This window comes from Furipterus horrens, unplaced genomic scaffold (assembly GCF_987537825.1).
Source record: "Furipterus horrens unplaced genomic scaffold, mFurHor1.1.pri manual_scaffold_12, whole genome shotgun sequence".
Taxonomy (NCBI): domain Eukaryota; kingdom Metazoa; phylum Chordata; class Mammalia; order Chiroptera; family Furipteridae; genus Furipterus; species Furipterus horrens.
The window spans coordinates 45,331,381-45,348,798 of NW_028327182.1; the positions used below are offsets into that span (position 1 = coordinate 45,331,381).

At 35.2% G+C, this 17,418-nt stretch overlaps 1 protein-coding gene across 1 annotated transcript in view; it reads left to right on the plus strand.

Annotated features, from left to right (window-relative positions):
• Positions 1–228: 228 nt before the first annotated feature.
• DNAJC15 (DnaJ heat shock protein family (Hsp40) member C15) overlaps positions 229–17,418 on the plus strand; it is a 102,488-nt gene continuing 85,298 nt past the window's right edge. The window contains exon 1 of the mRNA XM_090258609.1: positions 229–382. Within this exon, the coding sequence (XP_090114735.1) occupies positions 275–382 (108 nt within the window). The 5' untranslated portion in view covers positions 229–274. The remainder of the gene's footprint in view (positions 383–17,418) is intronic.

Below are 17,418 nucleotides of genomic sequence, written 5' to 3' on the forward strand. Positions count from 1 at the left end.
AGGCCTAGTGTTGACTTTGGCCCCCGCGAGTGTGAAACAAACAAAATGCCCTCCACGTCCCAGGGGACTCAGCTCCGAGTGTGACTCTAGGCTTTAATGAAACATGTTGGTCCCAGACCGGGTGAGATCCCTTAGTGACCCGCCCTCCGCCAGCGAAGCGGGTGCTGCCTCTACTAAACCCACGAAGCGAAGCGACCTGCTTTAACTAGTTTGTCCCTGCGGCCGTCTCGTAGGCGGTGCCAAGGCGCAGCGTGTTTCCTTCGGCCGCCTCACCATGGCTGCCGGTGGCGGCGTGGCTCCCGGCGCCGGCGAGGGCCTGCGGTACGCTGAGTACTCGCTGCCTTCGACCAAACGGCCGGACGCGGAGATCGACCAGCGACTGGTGAGTCCTGCGGGTCCTCCTGCCTCTCTCCGGCTCGTAACTGCCGGCCGGACCTGCTAGCTGCTGCTGGGAGGCCCTCCTAGTCTCCGCCTCGCTTCTGGGAACCTCCTTGTCCCTCGAGCCGTGGTCCCCGGCATTTACTCACCATCTTTGTCCCACGGAGTTCCTTCGGCTCCGACGCTGCGCTGTGCCTGGCGCTGAAATTAGGCGTGTTCAGAGAATTTCTGTCCTCTCAAGGAGCTTCTCGTCTTGTGGTGTATTTAATTTTAACTGTATATTTTATTTAACCCAGTATAGCCACAATAATATTTCAATGTGTGGTCAACACGAACGTTGTTTTATATGTATACTGCCTTTGAAACTGTGTATTTTACACTAACAGGACCCCTTAGTTTGGACTAGCCACATTTCAGGTGCTCAGGAGCCACGTGTGGCTAATGGCAATCTTACTGACCAGTGCTGTTGTCAAAGATAATTGGGGGCGAGAACAGAGGAAGCATCTGATTAGCCACATGAAAGAACTGGGGTGTTCTGAGGGAAGCGGTGCCATTTTGATGAGTTTTAAGTCAATCAGAGGTAGGTAGGGCCGTTGTAGAGTTCTCTCCAACGACTTGTAAGAAGATGGATTAGGTGGGGAAAGTTCAGAAACGTTTTATCCCTCTTCTACGCCGCATCCCCTGCTACTTCAGCCCACAGCGATGTATCTTGCCTACTTAATGTCCAGTAGAGCCTTAAAATATTGAGGGATGCAGACAGTTCCTTGTTTGCGCAGTTGTCTCTCTTATACATATTAGGATTTCCAGGATCCATAGTCCTCCATCCACCAAATATCTTCCCTCCAAATTATTGTGACAGACAAAAGGAACACAAAATTTCAAAGTGTCCCTAAAGGCCTGTTTTGCTTTTGTTGGGAACCATTGGCCCAAGTAATGACCATTGATGAGATGGAAGATAAGAGAGTTGATAATAATAACTTTGGGGAACTTAGAAGTACTAAAAGTGATGAGAAACTGACAAAGGGTAAGTGTTAAGAAAGAATAAATGACCTGGTTGGGAGGCATATTCAATCATCTTGGTGAAAAATAAAATGTTTCTTAAGGAGCCAACCATTTTTTTCTTAAAGATGCAGTTTAAAGTTTTTGGGATATGTGCCTGCAGTAGTAGATGTTAAATAACTTTTTCTCAAATAAGTTTCTCTTTAGGAACTAAGATTTAATGTTTATTAGCATGTTTGAGATTAAAAATATAAAAATGTAGGCAAAAATATCTGTAGTACCTCCACTAAAACAGTAACATACAATTAATTGTTTAACAGTTAGAGGTCATAGTAAAACTTTGCCTTAGCAAAGCGGTTCTTATAGAAAAGTAGGAAAGAAATTTTAAGGCTAAAAAGAAAATATCAATTTTTAAAATGGTTTGAACAAAACTCAGTTTGTATGAGTGGTAGCCTTTCAGTTTTCCGGTACTTTCCTGAATAGTGTAACTCCTAGTGTTATTAGGATAGTGCAGCTATTTTCAACTGGTGTCCTGCAAGAATTTTTAAAACATGCAGTACCTGACTACTTAGGGGCACTGACCTCTTTTTCCTTAGACTGTCAAATAAAAAAATGACAACAGTTAATACAACAATAGCTGTCTGGTGTGAATTAATAAAAATTATACCTATTTTTTTTGTCATATTGGCAAAGTTTTTTGGGGTGTGCCACCGAATTATAGTCGTTAGTTTATAAGTGCCGTGAGATGAAAAAGGTTGAAAATCACTGAAATAGTGTAATGTATAAGAAAGTTAGGCACCAGTATGTTTCAGTATGACCAAACGTGGTACAGTATTCCCTCACTTATCGCAGGTATTACTTCTAGACCTGACCCCCCCCCCCCCCACCGCGATAGGTGAAAATCCGCGAAGTAGGAACCTTACATTTATTTTAGTATTTGTATATATTTTAAGGCTTTATAAACCCTTCCCACACATTTATAAACCGTTCCCAGTCCCACACTTTTATAAACACTACTTATGTCGTAAACATATTCTACACTCTTAAACCTATGTAACTTTAACAACATACATACACAGTACTGCAAAATCCCGCGATATAGCAAAAAATCCGCGATAAGTAATTAAATATATATTTTTAAATCCCGCGATACAGTGAGGCCGCGATAAGTGAACTGCGCAATATAGAGAGGGACTACTGTATATGAAGGCTAAAACCTATCAAACACATAAATTATCAAGTATTCATTACGAAGAGAGAAAGAAAGACCACTTCTACAATTTTTCGATTCCAGTTTGATTTAAGATATGTTTTAACATAGTACCTGGAAGGTTCCCTTTGAAGAAATCACATTATGTACAGGTAACTCCCATATATTATAACTCGGTTGTTAGGTTCCTAACAAATGCCGTGTTATGTAAATCCGTGTTATGTGAAACAAAGAACTAGTACAAAAAGGGGAGTTAGTTTCCAAAAATTAAAAAATAACATACTATTATATTTTTATAATTAAGAGAAATATCTTTGTTAAAACAATTTTTATCAAAAATATTATATATTAATATGAATTAAGTAATGTTTTCTTTGTCATCACTACTAAGCTCCATTAACCAAATGCGTTTTCTTTTTGACAAGATATCCTCATCTTTTGAACTTTCTTCAGCGTTATCTTGATTTCTATGCTCTGCTTTTTGCAAAAAACCTGTTATTTTAGATTGCTTGCTTTTAGCTGAGAGATCTTTATAAATTTCGTTATATGGTGCTAAGCACTTCTGTCTTAAACTTTGTGCTCCTTTCAGTGCAAGGATCTTCATTTAAGAAATATGACTAACTGTTTGGCTCAAATGAAAATTTTTAAATGAGTTATCTTTTGCTCTTGAAAGCTTTTATCACGTTCAGTATTGTATGGGGATTTCCCTAATTTCATATTATACGGCAGTTTTCCCCAATTCTCTAACCATGTTAGAGCGAAACTGTTATACAAGTACTGTGTTATACAGGGATATCTCTATTGTATGTCCATATTTCTAACTTTGTCTGATTTTTTTCCTTGCTTGTCTTTATAAGAGGAGGTTAAAATGTGAAACAGGAGCTTTGCTGTCTGATTTCCAGCATTTATAATGGTACTTGATATGTGATAAGCATTCCAAAAAGAAATTGTTGAATGAATAAATGTTATTCTGGAATGGGATGAATGAGAATTATTCTTTCAGTGAATGGAATTAATAAATTCAAAATATAAAATTCAGCTTGTCTAAAATGTACCTCATTATATCTTCTTGCCAAAGATGCTGAATCTTTTCTTTCCCTTACCTTGAAAAGTTCCATACTCAACTCCACTCCCACCTTCACTGCCAACATCCAGTTCATCAGCCACTTTACGCTTGTCTCTGTAATTTCCTTCTCCCTCCCTTTTCACTGCTGTTCTGTTAGTCTTTTTCATCTCTCCTCTGGCCTACAGTAGTATCCTTTAAAAACTAGTCTCTTTGCTTCTGACACTTTACTTTTTAAAATCTCCGCACTGCCATCAGTTATTTTCTGTAATACTGACCTAGTAATGGTTTTATTCCTTTTTATAAATTTACCATGGTCCAAACTTTCTTCGAGGTGGTATACTGAACTTTTCATTAACTGACTGCCAAATGGCTTACCCAGCCCCATTTTCCATCCTCTATACTGAACTACATCTTGTGTTATAACTTAAGAGTTTTATCCTCTGTTTGAAACTTTGCCTGGCAAAATATTTATTTTTTTAAGGCTCAGTTTACTGATGCGAAGTCTTCCCTGACTCCAGTTCCCTTTCCCTAGTAGAATTATGTTGTTTTATCCTATGTATTTATTTAGAAAGTCATACAGCTTTTTATTATAATATTTCTTATAATGTATAAAAATTATATTTACTTAAGAACCTAGGTTGTGAAGTCTTTCAGGTAAGAATTTTATCTGCTGTGATTGGCATTATAATCAACACATGATATTCATTTAATTGTTTGTTACATAAACAGTTACTAACTGTTATTATTAGTCAGTAACTTATTTAAAAAAAGAAGGCTGTTTGGTTCTAACATATTTATGTACTTCACTATTTTCTGTAGGATTTCCCCTTTATGTTAGCATCTAAGGGAGAAAAGTAATCTGTGTCTGTCTTGCTCATTGCTCTCTACCTAAAACTCAGCACAAGGCCTGGTGTGTGCTAAATAATGTTTGTATATTTATATGGCAAACTTTATAAATGTTATAAATAAATGTTTGTTGAGTGAGTGAATAGTCTCCATTTTTCCATCATAATTACCACTTCATTTTTTGAGGCAGAGGAATAACTCTTTTCCTTGTTAACTTCCCTCTGGCATAACTGTTGTCTATCTTGAACTTACATGTTGGCAGTCTCAAGATAGAAGTTTTAGCATTTTATAACATTTTCAGGCAATTTATATTTATCTAGAGTGTTATTTACTGCTTATGCTGTTTTAGAAGAATAAAATGCCTTAGGGAATTGGTAAACAATTTTGATGCCTTTTTTCCCCCTCAGCAGTAGCAGCTTTGATGGAGTAAACTGGTATACCAGTTTTCAGAAATTCTTTGATTCATGATAGTGGGACATTTAAAGTAATTTTTTTTTCCTGGTGGATATTTGAAACTAAGTGGTAGTTGACAGGTACTTGACTTGGCCGACTTGTTGATTTTCTGCCATTATATAAGTAGTGCTTCTTTTCCTCTTTGAAATATGTATTTTTGACTAAATTTAGATATTCTTTAAAAAATTATTGGTTGATTTTTAAAGAGAGAGAGAAACATCAATTTGTTGCTCCACTTATTTCTGCATTCATTGGTTGATTCTTGTATATGTGTTCTGGACTGGGGATCATACCTGCAGCCTTGGCATTATCAGGACAATGTTCTAACCAACTGAGCTACCCAGCTAGGGCAAATTAGATACTTTATTCTTTATAGGTAGAGACCAAGTTTTAAGGATCCTCATTTCTCAGCTCCCAGCCTAAAACCAGATCCATGGTTGTTACCCTATAAATTTTTGTTGAATTATTAAATTAACAAATGAATGAAATAGCTGAATGGGAGAAAAGTAGAGAATTAGAGAAATGTTTTCTAGAATGAAGAACTAATGGTCTTAAGTAATAAAAAAGAGTAAGATAAATGGGACTCTTATGTTCTTTGACATTTTTAATGGTAAAGAGAAGCCTAAAATATAAGTCTCTAATGTGTGTAGTCAAAGTACACATAATACACTAACGTGCATTTTCAAGTTTTGGTTATTTTATGCTTATACCTCCAATAACAGGCATTCTTCACTCTGTTTTTAAATTTTGTTATTTCAATTACATTTAATAATTTTTTTTGGAACACCAACTACATGGAAGATACATCCTAGGTATGTGTGTGGAGGACATGAATAAACCAGAATTGCCACCCTCAAGGACAGTGGTCAGCAAACTTATTTTGTGAAGGGCTAAAAAAGTAAGTATTTTAGACTTTGCAGAACAAATAACCTCTGGCACACTACTGAACTTTTCCAGTGTAGAATGAAATCAGCCATAGACAATACATAAATGTCTGTGTTCCTATAAAACGTTATTTACAAAAATAGAGGGCCAGATTTGGCTTGTGGGTCATAAGTTTGCCAGCTCCTGCTCTAGAAGGTAAATCAGATCAAATTGAAACATCCAATTCAAGACTAACTTCATTAACTGCTCTCATTTATTTGTTCATTCATTCAATACATGTTTATGGTGTCTCACTTCATGAAATTAGGTACTGAGGTCAGGTACTGTAGTTGACACAAAGATGAATCAAACATGGCTTTTGTCCTCAAGGGACTTGAAAAATAAGAGAAGCCAGAAAAAAGAGAAAAACAAGATTTTCTAAAATGTACATTATATTAAAAAAAATAATCCCTTGTCTGATATATCATTGGCAAATACGTTCTCCAATACAGTCAGTTCTTTTTTCATTTTGCTGGTGTTTTTTTAAGCCATGCAGAAGGTTTTTAGTTTGATGTAGTCCCATTTGTTTATTTTTTTTTTCCTTTATTTCCCTTGCCCTAGGAGATAAATCGGCAAAAATATTGTTACATGGGATATCTGAAATTTTCCTGCCTACGTTTTTCCTCTAGGACTTTTATGATTGTCATGACTTATATTTAAGTCTTTTATCCATTTTAAGTTTATTCTGGTGTATGGTGTATGTCGGTGGTCTAGTTTCATTTTTTTGCATGTACCAGTCCTACCAGTCCAGTTCTCCCAACACCATTTATTGAAGAGGCTATTTTTACTCCATTGTATTCTCATGCCCCTTTTGTCAAATAGTAATTGACCATAGAGATTTGGGTTTACAGTAGTCCTTCTCTATATCGCAGTTCACTTATTGCATCCTCACTGTATCGCGGGATTTTAAAAAATATTATATTTAATTATTTATCGCGGATTTTTCGCCATATTGCAGGATTTTTTGGTACTGTACAGTAAATACTAAAACAAATGTAAGGTTCCTACTTCGTGGATTTTCGCCTATCGCAGAGGTGTCTAGAACGTAATGCCTGAAATAAGTGAGGGATCACTGTATTTCTGGGCTCTCTATTCTGTTCCATTGATCTATGTATCTGTTCTTATGCCAGAACCAGACTGTTTTGATTACAGTGACCTTGTAATATAGTTTGATATCAGTATTGTGATTCCTTCTACTTTATTCTTTTCAAGATTACTGAGGCTATTCGGGGTGTTTTTTGGTTCAATATACAGTTTTGAAATAGTTGTTCTAGATCTGTGAAATATGCCATTGGTATTTTAATAGGAATTGCATTGAAGCTATAGATTTCTTTGGGTAGTATGGACATTTTAATGATGTTAATTTTTCTAGTCCATGATCACTGTATATGCTTCTATTTATTTGTATCTTCCTTAATATCTTTTTTTCAATGTTCTATAGTTTTCTGAGTATAGGTCTTTTACCACCTTGGTTAAATTTATTCCTAGGTACTTTATTTTTCTTGTTGCTATAGTAAATGGGATTTTCCCCCTAGTTTCTCTTTCTGATATTTCATTGTTGGTGTACAAAAATGTCATTGATTTCTGAATATTGATTTTGTATCCTGTATTTTGCCAAATTCTCTTATTAGATCCAGTAGTTTTTTGGTGGAGACTCTAAGGTTTTCTATGCACACTATCATGTTGTCTGCGAATAATGACAGATTTACTTCTTCCTTTCCAATTTAGATACCATTTATTTCTTTTTGTTGTCTGATCACTGGGGCTAGAACTTCCAGTATTATGTTGAATGAGAGTGGTGATGATCTCCAAAATACGTACAGAACTCATACTACTCAACACCAGGAAGACAAAAAATCCAATTAAAAAGTGGGCAAAGGTCCTGAACAGACACACTTCTCTGAGGAGGACATACAGAGGGCCCATAGACATATGAAAAGATGCTCAACATTACTAGCCATCAGAGAGATGCAAATAAAAAACAATGAGATATCACCTCAGAGCTGTCAGAATGGTCATCATCAACAAATCAACAAACAACCAATGCTGGCGAAGATGTGGAGAAAAGGGGACCCTAGTGCACTGTTGGTGGGAATGCAGACTGGTGCAGCCACTGTGGAAAGCAGTATGGAATTTCCTTAAAAAAGTGAAAATGGAGCTGCTTTTTTACCCCGTGATTCTGCTGCTGGGGTTATACCCTAAGAATCCTGAATCACCAATTGAAAAGAACTTATGTACCACTATGTTCATGCACTGCTATTTACAACAGCCAAGTGCTGGATACAGCCTAAGGGCCCATCAGTAGACAAGTGGATCAAAAAACTGGTACATGTACACAATGGAATACTGCACAACAGAAAGAAAGAAGGAAATCATACCTTTTGCGACAGCGTGGATGGTACTGGATATTATGCAAAGTGAAATACGTAAGCCAGTCAGTAAAAGATAAATACCATATGGTTTCACCTATAAGAGGAATCTAATGAACAAAATTAACTAACAAAATAGAACCACAGGCATGGAAATGTGGAACAGACTGAAAGTGAGCAGAGGGGAGGGGGTAGGGGAATAATGGAAAGAAGAAGAACGGACTAGAAAAAGAACATATATGAATGACTCATGGAGATAGACAACAGTGTGGAAATTCACTGTAGAAGGGGCTGGTGGGTGGGGGTTGATGAGCAGAAAAGGGCCAAGGGAGAAAATTGGGACAACTGCAGTAGAATAACAATTTTAAAAAAAGAAAGAAAAGAAAAGAAAAATAGGTTAGAGTAAGACTGTGGGTAGCCCTGAAGGACAGGTTAAGGAGTATGTATGTATATCTGTAGGCAGTTGAAGTTTCATAGGAGCTGTGCGATCAGTGGAGGGCTTCAGGAAAATTAAGCATAGAGCAGTGTTTAAGGCCCTGGCTGCATAGCTGATTTACTTAGAGCATGATCCAGATACACCAAAGTTATGGGTTCAATCCCCAGTCAGGGCACATACAAGAATCAACCAGTGAATGCATAAATGAAGGAACAACAAATTGTTATTTCTCTCCCTTTCTTTCTCAAAAAAATCAAAAAATTAAAAAATTAAAAATAAAAATAGAGCGGTATTTAAGAGGGTAGAGGATAGAGAAGCAGAAATAGGCAAGACCAGTTAAGAATAAGGGCAATACTCTGGGAGTGTAGTACAGAGGAGGAGATGATGGCAGCAATAACAGTGATGGAAGCTAAATAGTTTTGTGCCAGGTGTTAAGCTAATGCTTTAAATGCATGAACTCATTTAGTCTATAATAACCCTGTGACTTATAGGTGCTATTATAATCCCTTGCTTATAAATGAATAAATTGAGGCTTAGAGCAATGAAATAATTTGCCCAAGGTCACACAGTTTGTTCATGGATGAACCCGAAGGTACTCTGCTTTCTTGTCTGATCAGGAAAACAGGCATAACTTAAGTTGTATAAAAACAGTGTAATGCAGATAATTGGTTTTATAGGTCATGAAGTTGTTGAGAAGCCAAACAGGATTGTAAGGCAGTCCAGAGATTGAGAACAGCAAGAAACCACTAGCATTCCTAGGTGTAGAGGGCTAAAGAGAAGAATTCATGTTTTCAAAACCACTTCTAGTTAACTGGGTTCTGTCCAGAGGGTGCTGGAGCCATAGAGACACTGCTGCTGCTGAAGCTCATGCTCAAGACCGAGGAAAAGGGAGAAGCAACCTGTTCTCCCTTTTCCTGCCCTCCCACCTCTCACCAGCTGCATCTCATTTGTCAGACTCAGTGGAGCCAGCTGACACAGGAGCTGCAGGGCTCAGGTCTCCTTCCAACAGATCAGAGTAGGGAAAAGCCAGGGAAGGGATCTGGGACCCACACACTCACTTTACTTTCAGTTGTAGGGTGATTTGAATTTCACAGATTGTTGAAAAAATTGAAAGGAGAGTTCCCTGAAGCAGTGTTACAGAACACTATTATAAATGGTGGGTATTCCCTTAGCTCACAGAAGTTTATTTAACCCACAGAGTAAGAGAAAGAATATGATTGTATGGAACTCCATTTTCACTGTCTTATAATGCTCTTTGAATATTATTTCAGTGCCATAGGGGTTAAATAATCATTGTTAGCTCTTATAAAAATCTGATCAATCATCATATGTAACATTTTTTTCCTTTTAAAGAGACCTTTTTTTTAATAACAATTTTATATTTACAGAGAAAGTGAGATAGCACAGAATCCTCACATACTCCACACTCAGTTTCCCCCATTAACATTTTGAGATACATTTGTTACAATTAATGAACCAGTATTGATGCATTATTATTAACCAATGGCCATACTTTATTCAGATTCTTAGTTTTTACCTAATGTACTTTTAATGTTCCAAGGTCCCATGCAGGATACCACATTCTATTTACTTTTCATGTTTCCTTTGGCTCCTCTTGGCTGTGACAGTTTCTCAGACTTGCCTTGTTTTTGATGAATTTGACAGATTTGAGGATTACTCAAAATTCTACTCAGGTGGGGGTTAGCTCTCTATTGAAATTTGTCATCTGTTTTTTCACGATTAGGTTATGGGTGTTTGAGAGGAAGACCAAAAAGTCAAGTGCCATTTTCATCACATCATATGTAGAATACATATTATAAACTTGATTTATCACTATTTTTATTGACCTTGATCCAATCTGATGAAGTAGTTACTGTATTTGTCATGTTTCTCCATTGTAAGGGTATTCTTTTTCCCCCCTTTCCATACTGTTATTTCTGAAAGTAAGTCAGGATGTGTGGTACACAGTTAAGGAGTGGGAGTTATGCTTCCCCTTCTTGAAGGTGAGCATCAATAGATTCAGAAAAAGCATTTGATAAAATTCAGCATCCATTTATGATAAAATGCTGAGCAAAGTGGGAATAAAGGGAACATACCTCAACATAATAAAGGCCAAATCTGACAAACCCACATCCAACATCATACTCAATGGGCGAAAACCATAAGGATTCCCCTTAAGATGTAGAACAAGACAGGGGTGTCCACTTTTGCCACTCTTATTCAACATAGTACTTGAAGGCCTAGTCACAGCAATCAGACAAGAAGAAGAAATAAAAGGTATCCAAATTGGAAAAGAAGAAGTAAAACTGTCATTATTTGCAGATAATATAATACTTTATATAGAGAACCCTAAATATTTCACCAAAAAACTACTAGAACTGGTAAGTGAATTCACTAAGTTTCAGGATACAAAATTAATATCCAGTAATCATTAGCATTTTTATACACCAATAATGAACTATCAGAAAAGGAAATTAAGAACAATCCCATTCACAATTGCTTTAAAAAGAATAAAATACCTAGGAATAAATTTAACCAAGAAAATAATAGACCTATATTTGGAAAATTATAAGACACTGAAGAAAGAAATTGAAGAAAATACAAATAAGTGGAAGCATATACCATTTGTATAATATTTTATCTCATGGGAAACTTCATTGTGTCCAACTCTGCATCCTAATAATCTCATTTTTATCTTTTTACCCAACTCTTTCCCTGTATAGCTAAATGATTTTCTTGTCTTGGAGTCAGTGATTTCTGCTTTCAGTCCACTGGGGAAAATGGAATTACTCCTGCAGCTTCAGCAAAACTCTTTTTTGGTTGATTAGTTTTGGCTTTATTTTTGTTTTTTAATGTCGTGTTAGGGACTGACAATGGAAGGTGCTAGGGGATTGTGAAAGGAAGGAGAGACTCATCAATCTTTCTATAGGCATACCTCAGAGATATTGTGTGTTCAGGCCCAGACCACTCTAATAAAGTGAGTATTACAATAAAGTGAGTCATAATCTTTTTGTTGGTGGAATGCCTTGTCTTCAGTTTGTAAAGAACATAACACCTGTGAAGTACAATAAAGCAAAGCACAATAAAATGAAGAATGCCTGTATTCATAACTTTTGAGTTTGTTATATTGGGTTGGCCATAAAGTTTGTTTCATTTTTTTCTGTAAGATGCTTTAGTAGCACTTAGTTGCCTTTAACTTCATTGGAAATAGTTTTGTTAGATTGTTTTGTGACAGCTGTCATCATTTAATTTTTTATGGAAAATATTAAAAACTTTTTGGCCAACACTGTAGAATCTCAGTATGGGTTAGTAACAGAAGAGCCTACCTCCAGTTTTAAGCTAAAATATTACAGTATATTCCTCTAAATGATTAAATATAATCTTCCAGAGAATAATTCTCACTTCCTTTTGGAATACCTAAAATTTAACCACTATCACCACCATGACTGAAAAAAATAGTTTTGTGTATAACGGATATATAGAAATGAAGGGAAGAGAATTAAACCAATGATAAAAACCAGTTACAGAATGGTACTATAAACAGCACCACCACCCCCAAATATTTCCTAGCTACGATGATGGCTTTATTCACCAAGAATTTAATTGCTGTTGGGTTGGTCAAAAGAGTCTGTAGTTTTTCCATAAAATAAAAGACACATTTTTCATTTTCACCAATAACTATTGATTTGGATATTTTGAGTATGTTGGCTATCTTCTGCATGGTATAACATTGACCGTTCTCAATTAATGGCCTCAATTTAATTCCTAACAACTTCAGTTGACCTACCCCAACTGTGGAGCATTGTCCAGTGAGAAATCTCCAGCACGAAACTTTGCAAACCACTTTAGACTCATCCGATCAGTCATAGCACCTTTTCCATACACTGCACAAATCTCTTTTTGTATTTCAGTTGTGTTTTTACCTGTCTTGAAATAATAAAGCATGATATGCTGAAAATGTTGCATATTTTCTTCCATCTTCCATATTAAAATGGCTACACAAAACTTCACCAATTTTGATGTTATTTTTTAAATGCTTGTTGATATGACAGCTGTCATAATATTATCTAACAATATTGTTTCCAATTAAGTTAAAGACGACTAAGTGCTACTTAAGCCAGCTTACAGAAAAATAAATAAATAAATATACTCTTTGACCAACCCAGTACATAGAACTTAAAAGATTTCCAAATATATTATATAATTTTGTAAAGTATTTTAAGTAGAAGTTTTAATAAGTGCCATGAATTGATACCTAATGTGTATATTCTCTTTAACTGATTGGGGTGACTCAATATAGCCTTCTTCCCATTCTAGGAAACTTATGATATTCTACTATATAAAAACAGTTATATTATGCAGTTGAGAATTGTTGGCTCATTCATTCTTATTTTTAAGTGTCAGTAGATTTATTTCTAACATTAAATTTGTCATTATATTTTATCAGTGTGATAAGATTTTTTGACTGAGGATTTTGTGAAATATCATTTAGGTCCTTGTGGTAAAATTAACTTTTGGGCAGTACACATGTATTTTTGCATTTGTTTGCCCTAAAACAGTTTCCCAATCTTTTCAAATGTAAGGTTTGAAAATTTTCATAACTGTCTCCTGCCCTATAATATCAGTAGTATTTTGTTTTTATTCATTGAATATATAAAAATCAGATAAAAATTAATGATACACATGAATATATTGAGTCCATGATGTGCAAGCAAATAGTTAAGGAGGAAGTAAATAAACATTGAATGAATGTCTACAGTGTACCACTGTATTTTTCTCTCTTTTTTTTTACCGTGAACGTTGATTATATTTTTCTATTTCTCATAATAGTCTTTTGAAGTTAGATGTTACTTTTTACAATTTTGCTTATAAGAAAACCGAGTATCCAAAAGGTTAATTAACTGTCTCAAGGTCATATAGATAGTAAGTGTTAAGGCTAGGATATGAAACCAATTTTTACTCTAAAAGTTCTTAACTTTTTAATTGGACCATATTGCTGCTCCATCATTTAGATATCAGAAATTGATGAACTCCAACTTAAAGAAATGATTTATAGTCTTACTTTTTTGTGGTAATTTTCAGAGTTTTCAGATGCTTCAAGATGAACTTCGAAGCAGAGTTAATGTTATTTTACCTTAACTCAAAAAAAAAAACAAGGAAATAATTCTGTGTAATGAAATTTAAGCTATAAGCATTACCATTCTAAGAAATTGCTGCCTTAAAGTAAAATAGGCTTTTGTAAGAGAGTAAAAGTAGCTTTCAGGAAATAGGATGATTTCCCAAGCAAGAAGAATTAGCAAAGCTACAAAGTGTTGCAGGTAAGGTGTACATTAGGTGTAGGCCAAGAGAATTAAGGACTTCAAAGTCGGTGTGATAAAAGTCGGTAGAAGTACATGATAGGGAGGAGGCTAGCTAGAGACACAGTCAGATCATTTTTATGATCAGGGTGCAAGGATAAAAAGGGGGATACCAAAGATTAGTGCATTTGTTTTTATTGAAGTGTACCAGGAAGAATTTGTATTTATTTTTTATTTTTTAAATAGTGTTATTTATTGATTGATTTTACTCAATGAAGTGGTGGGTGAGGGGCAGAGAGAGAGAGAGCGAGAGAAAGAGAGAGAGAGAGAGAGATTGATTGATTGGTTGATTTGTCATTCCACTTACTTATGCATTCATTGGTTGGTTCTTATATGTGCCCTGACTGGGGATTGATCCCACAACTTTGGTGTATGAGGATGATAATCTAACCAACTGACCTACCTGGCGAGGGCAGAATTTGTTTTTAAAGTTTATTTTAAAGTATGCAGGTCAAAAGTTTTTCTGACTTAAGAAGTTAAAAGTTATTAAACCCTGTTGACCAGGTAGGATCTTCCCAAGATTTGTCTAATAATCTTCATTTTTCTTCTGATTTTAAAAGAAAGAAGTATATAATAATATCATATCCTAATTATAATAGCTACCATTTATTGAATGTTTACCACATGTAAAATACTAGGTGATGTGTTTGGATGTCTTAATTTATAAGAATTTATACCAACCTGAGGAAGTAGGTATAATTATCACTCTCATTTTACAGATAAGGAACCACTAGTTAAAAATTAAGTAACTTGGCCAAGGTCATGGAGCTGACAAGTAGAATGCCAAATTTCAAGCCATATTTCTTTGATATGTAATTCAAAGACATTGTTTTAATGATAAAAATGTAGGTATTAATAATTATTGTTAACATGTTGGTATATGTCACTTTTTTTCTGTGTATATTTTGTTATATAACTGATTTTTATTCTCTATTTAACATGTCTGTAAACAGTCCTCAATATATTCTTTAATTGTCTGTGTATATTTCAGATAGGGCCCAATTTATTTCCCTGCTTTTGGGTATTCAGATTGATTCTACTTTTTATATTATAAATAATGCAGTGATATATTCTCATGTATAAGTTTATGGACCTCTCATTAGTTTCCTAGGATAATTTTTTAAATTGTAGTTATATTGGCGGGTCATAAATAAATGCAAAGCAGAACTTAGAAGATTCTTCTTAAGAAATCATTATGTATAGCAAGGATTTAAGTTTGGAGAATTTTTTGTTAATTATATTAGAGAGTGGAGAAGTACTTAATTGCTATAAGTCTCAGAGTTTTGTTTCTTACTATGTTTGGCTTTTGGTTTGGGTTTTGGTTTGATTTTGTTTTACTTTCCTATTTACTTTCTAGTGTTGTTGTAGAAATTAATGCTTGTCTGTGGTTCATAAAATAAATTAAGTAACTTTGAAGTGGAGCAAATACAAATTATTTAGCCTTGCCTTTCCTTTTTACTTAATTTAAAGTTTTAATGGGAATTGGTGCTTTGAGAGAAGTTCAGATATATTTGTTTTTGGCAGCAGAATAATACTGGTAAGAGCCAGATAGTTTAATATGGATTGGTCCAATTTAGATATGAATATCAGTAAAAGTCGTGTCAGCTTGTTGAAAATTTTAGAGAAGGATAATTGTACATTTTTTCCCCTAAAGTTATTTTACCATTTCTGACACTTTTTCTTGAGTATAAGTTCCCCTCCCCCCTTTCTTTTGATCTCCATGTGTCATACCTCTCCCAAATTCTACTGATATGCTGGCAGTCTTTTTTGTTTCATTTCTTTTTTCTCTTCCACTTGCTGTATAAACTCAGAGAGCTTTCTTTGTAGAAACTGAACCAAATAATAAGCAATATAAAACACTGAGTTCAGCAGAAAGTGATTTGCTTGTGATTAACTCTTGAGAATTGAGTCACTGTAAGGTAAAGACTGTTTTTTGAGACAGCCTGCTCATTCTTCTTTTCCACTAGTATCAGACTTAAAAAAAAAAAATGTTGTGCTTGGACTTTTATTTATCATCTCATAATGGCATGTTTTTAGGAAAAGAAGTCCAAAGGCAAACTTATAACATGCCTTCTGACCCCCAGCCCTCTTATAGTCTTTCCTTTCAGCAAGACAACTCCATTAAGGCAGTAACTTTGGCATCCTTTTTCTCTGCCCCTTTCCTGCCTGCCCCCACCTCACCCCCGGCTTTACTGAAGTATACTTAACAAATTGTATATATTTAAGGTCTACAATGTGATTTGATATGCATACACATTGTGAAATGTTTACCACAGTCAAACTAATTAATAAATTCATCACCTCGCAGTTACCTTGTGTGTGTGTGTGTGGTGAAATCACTTAAGATCTACTCTCTTAGCAAATTTTAAATATAAAACTTATTTTCTTATAATAGAAAGTTTCACCAATACAGTTCCATTCTCTGCTTCTATGAGTTTCACTATGCTTTACATTTTCTTTATCCATTCTTCTGTTAATAAACACTAATTTTTCTCTTTCTCTCATACCGCATATCTAATCTCTCAATAAATCTTGTTGGCTTTATCTTCAGATTATATCCAGAATCTGATCACTTTTGTCCCTTTCCTTCACTAATCAATCACTTTGGCCCAAACTATTAGATTCCTAACTCACCTCCATGTGTTTGCCTTTGTCATGTCTATTCTCAACATGACAACTAGGGATCATTTCAGAATTCTAAATAAGATCATCTAAAGCCTCTGATCAAAACAGTAATGTCTCATTTAACTCAGAAAAAAGAACTAAAGTCTTTTTATTCACCCTCAAGGCCTGACATGGTCTGCTGCCCATGTTATCCTTCTGACCTCATTTCTTATTCTTTTTTTTTTTTTTTTTTTTACCATTTCTCACATTCTGCTCTGTGCACACTAGCCTCCTGGCTGTGCCTATGCCCACCATGCATACCCTGCTTTAGGGCCTTCAAACTTGTTTTCTTTGCCCACAATGATGTTTCCCTAGACATTGGTTTGCTTTTTTTTTTTTTTTTTCAGAAGGAACCATTTCAGTAAAGCGTTCCTGGCTTGCTGTATGTGAATTTGCCACTCGCACCATACTTCCTTTCTTTACTTGCTTAATTTTTCTCCATAGCCCACTCTCTATTGAATATTTCCCTTACTTATATTGTTTGTTTTCTGTTTCATGTTAAAATATAGCTTCACAAGAATAGGTATTTTGTCTGATAAACCCCCCAAATTTTGAATTGTGATTGGCACATAGACACTCACTGAATGTTTATTGAAATCAGTCAACTGATCAGAGATAGGAGATAGCCTCCAAATGGCTGCTTGATAAATCATCTAACTCTTTTATTGGGTGTTTATTTTTGTTTATGTTTGTTTAGCAAATCAGTCATTCCTTTA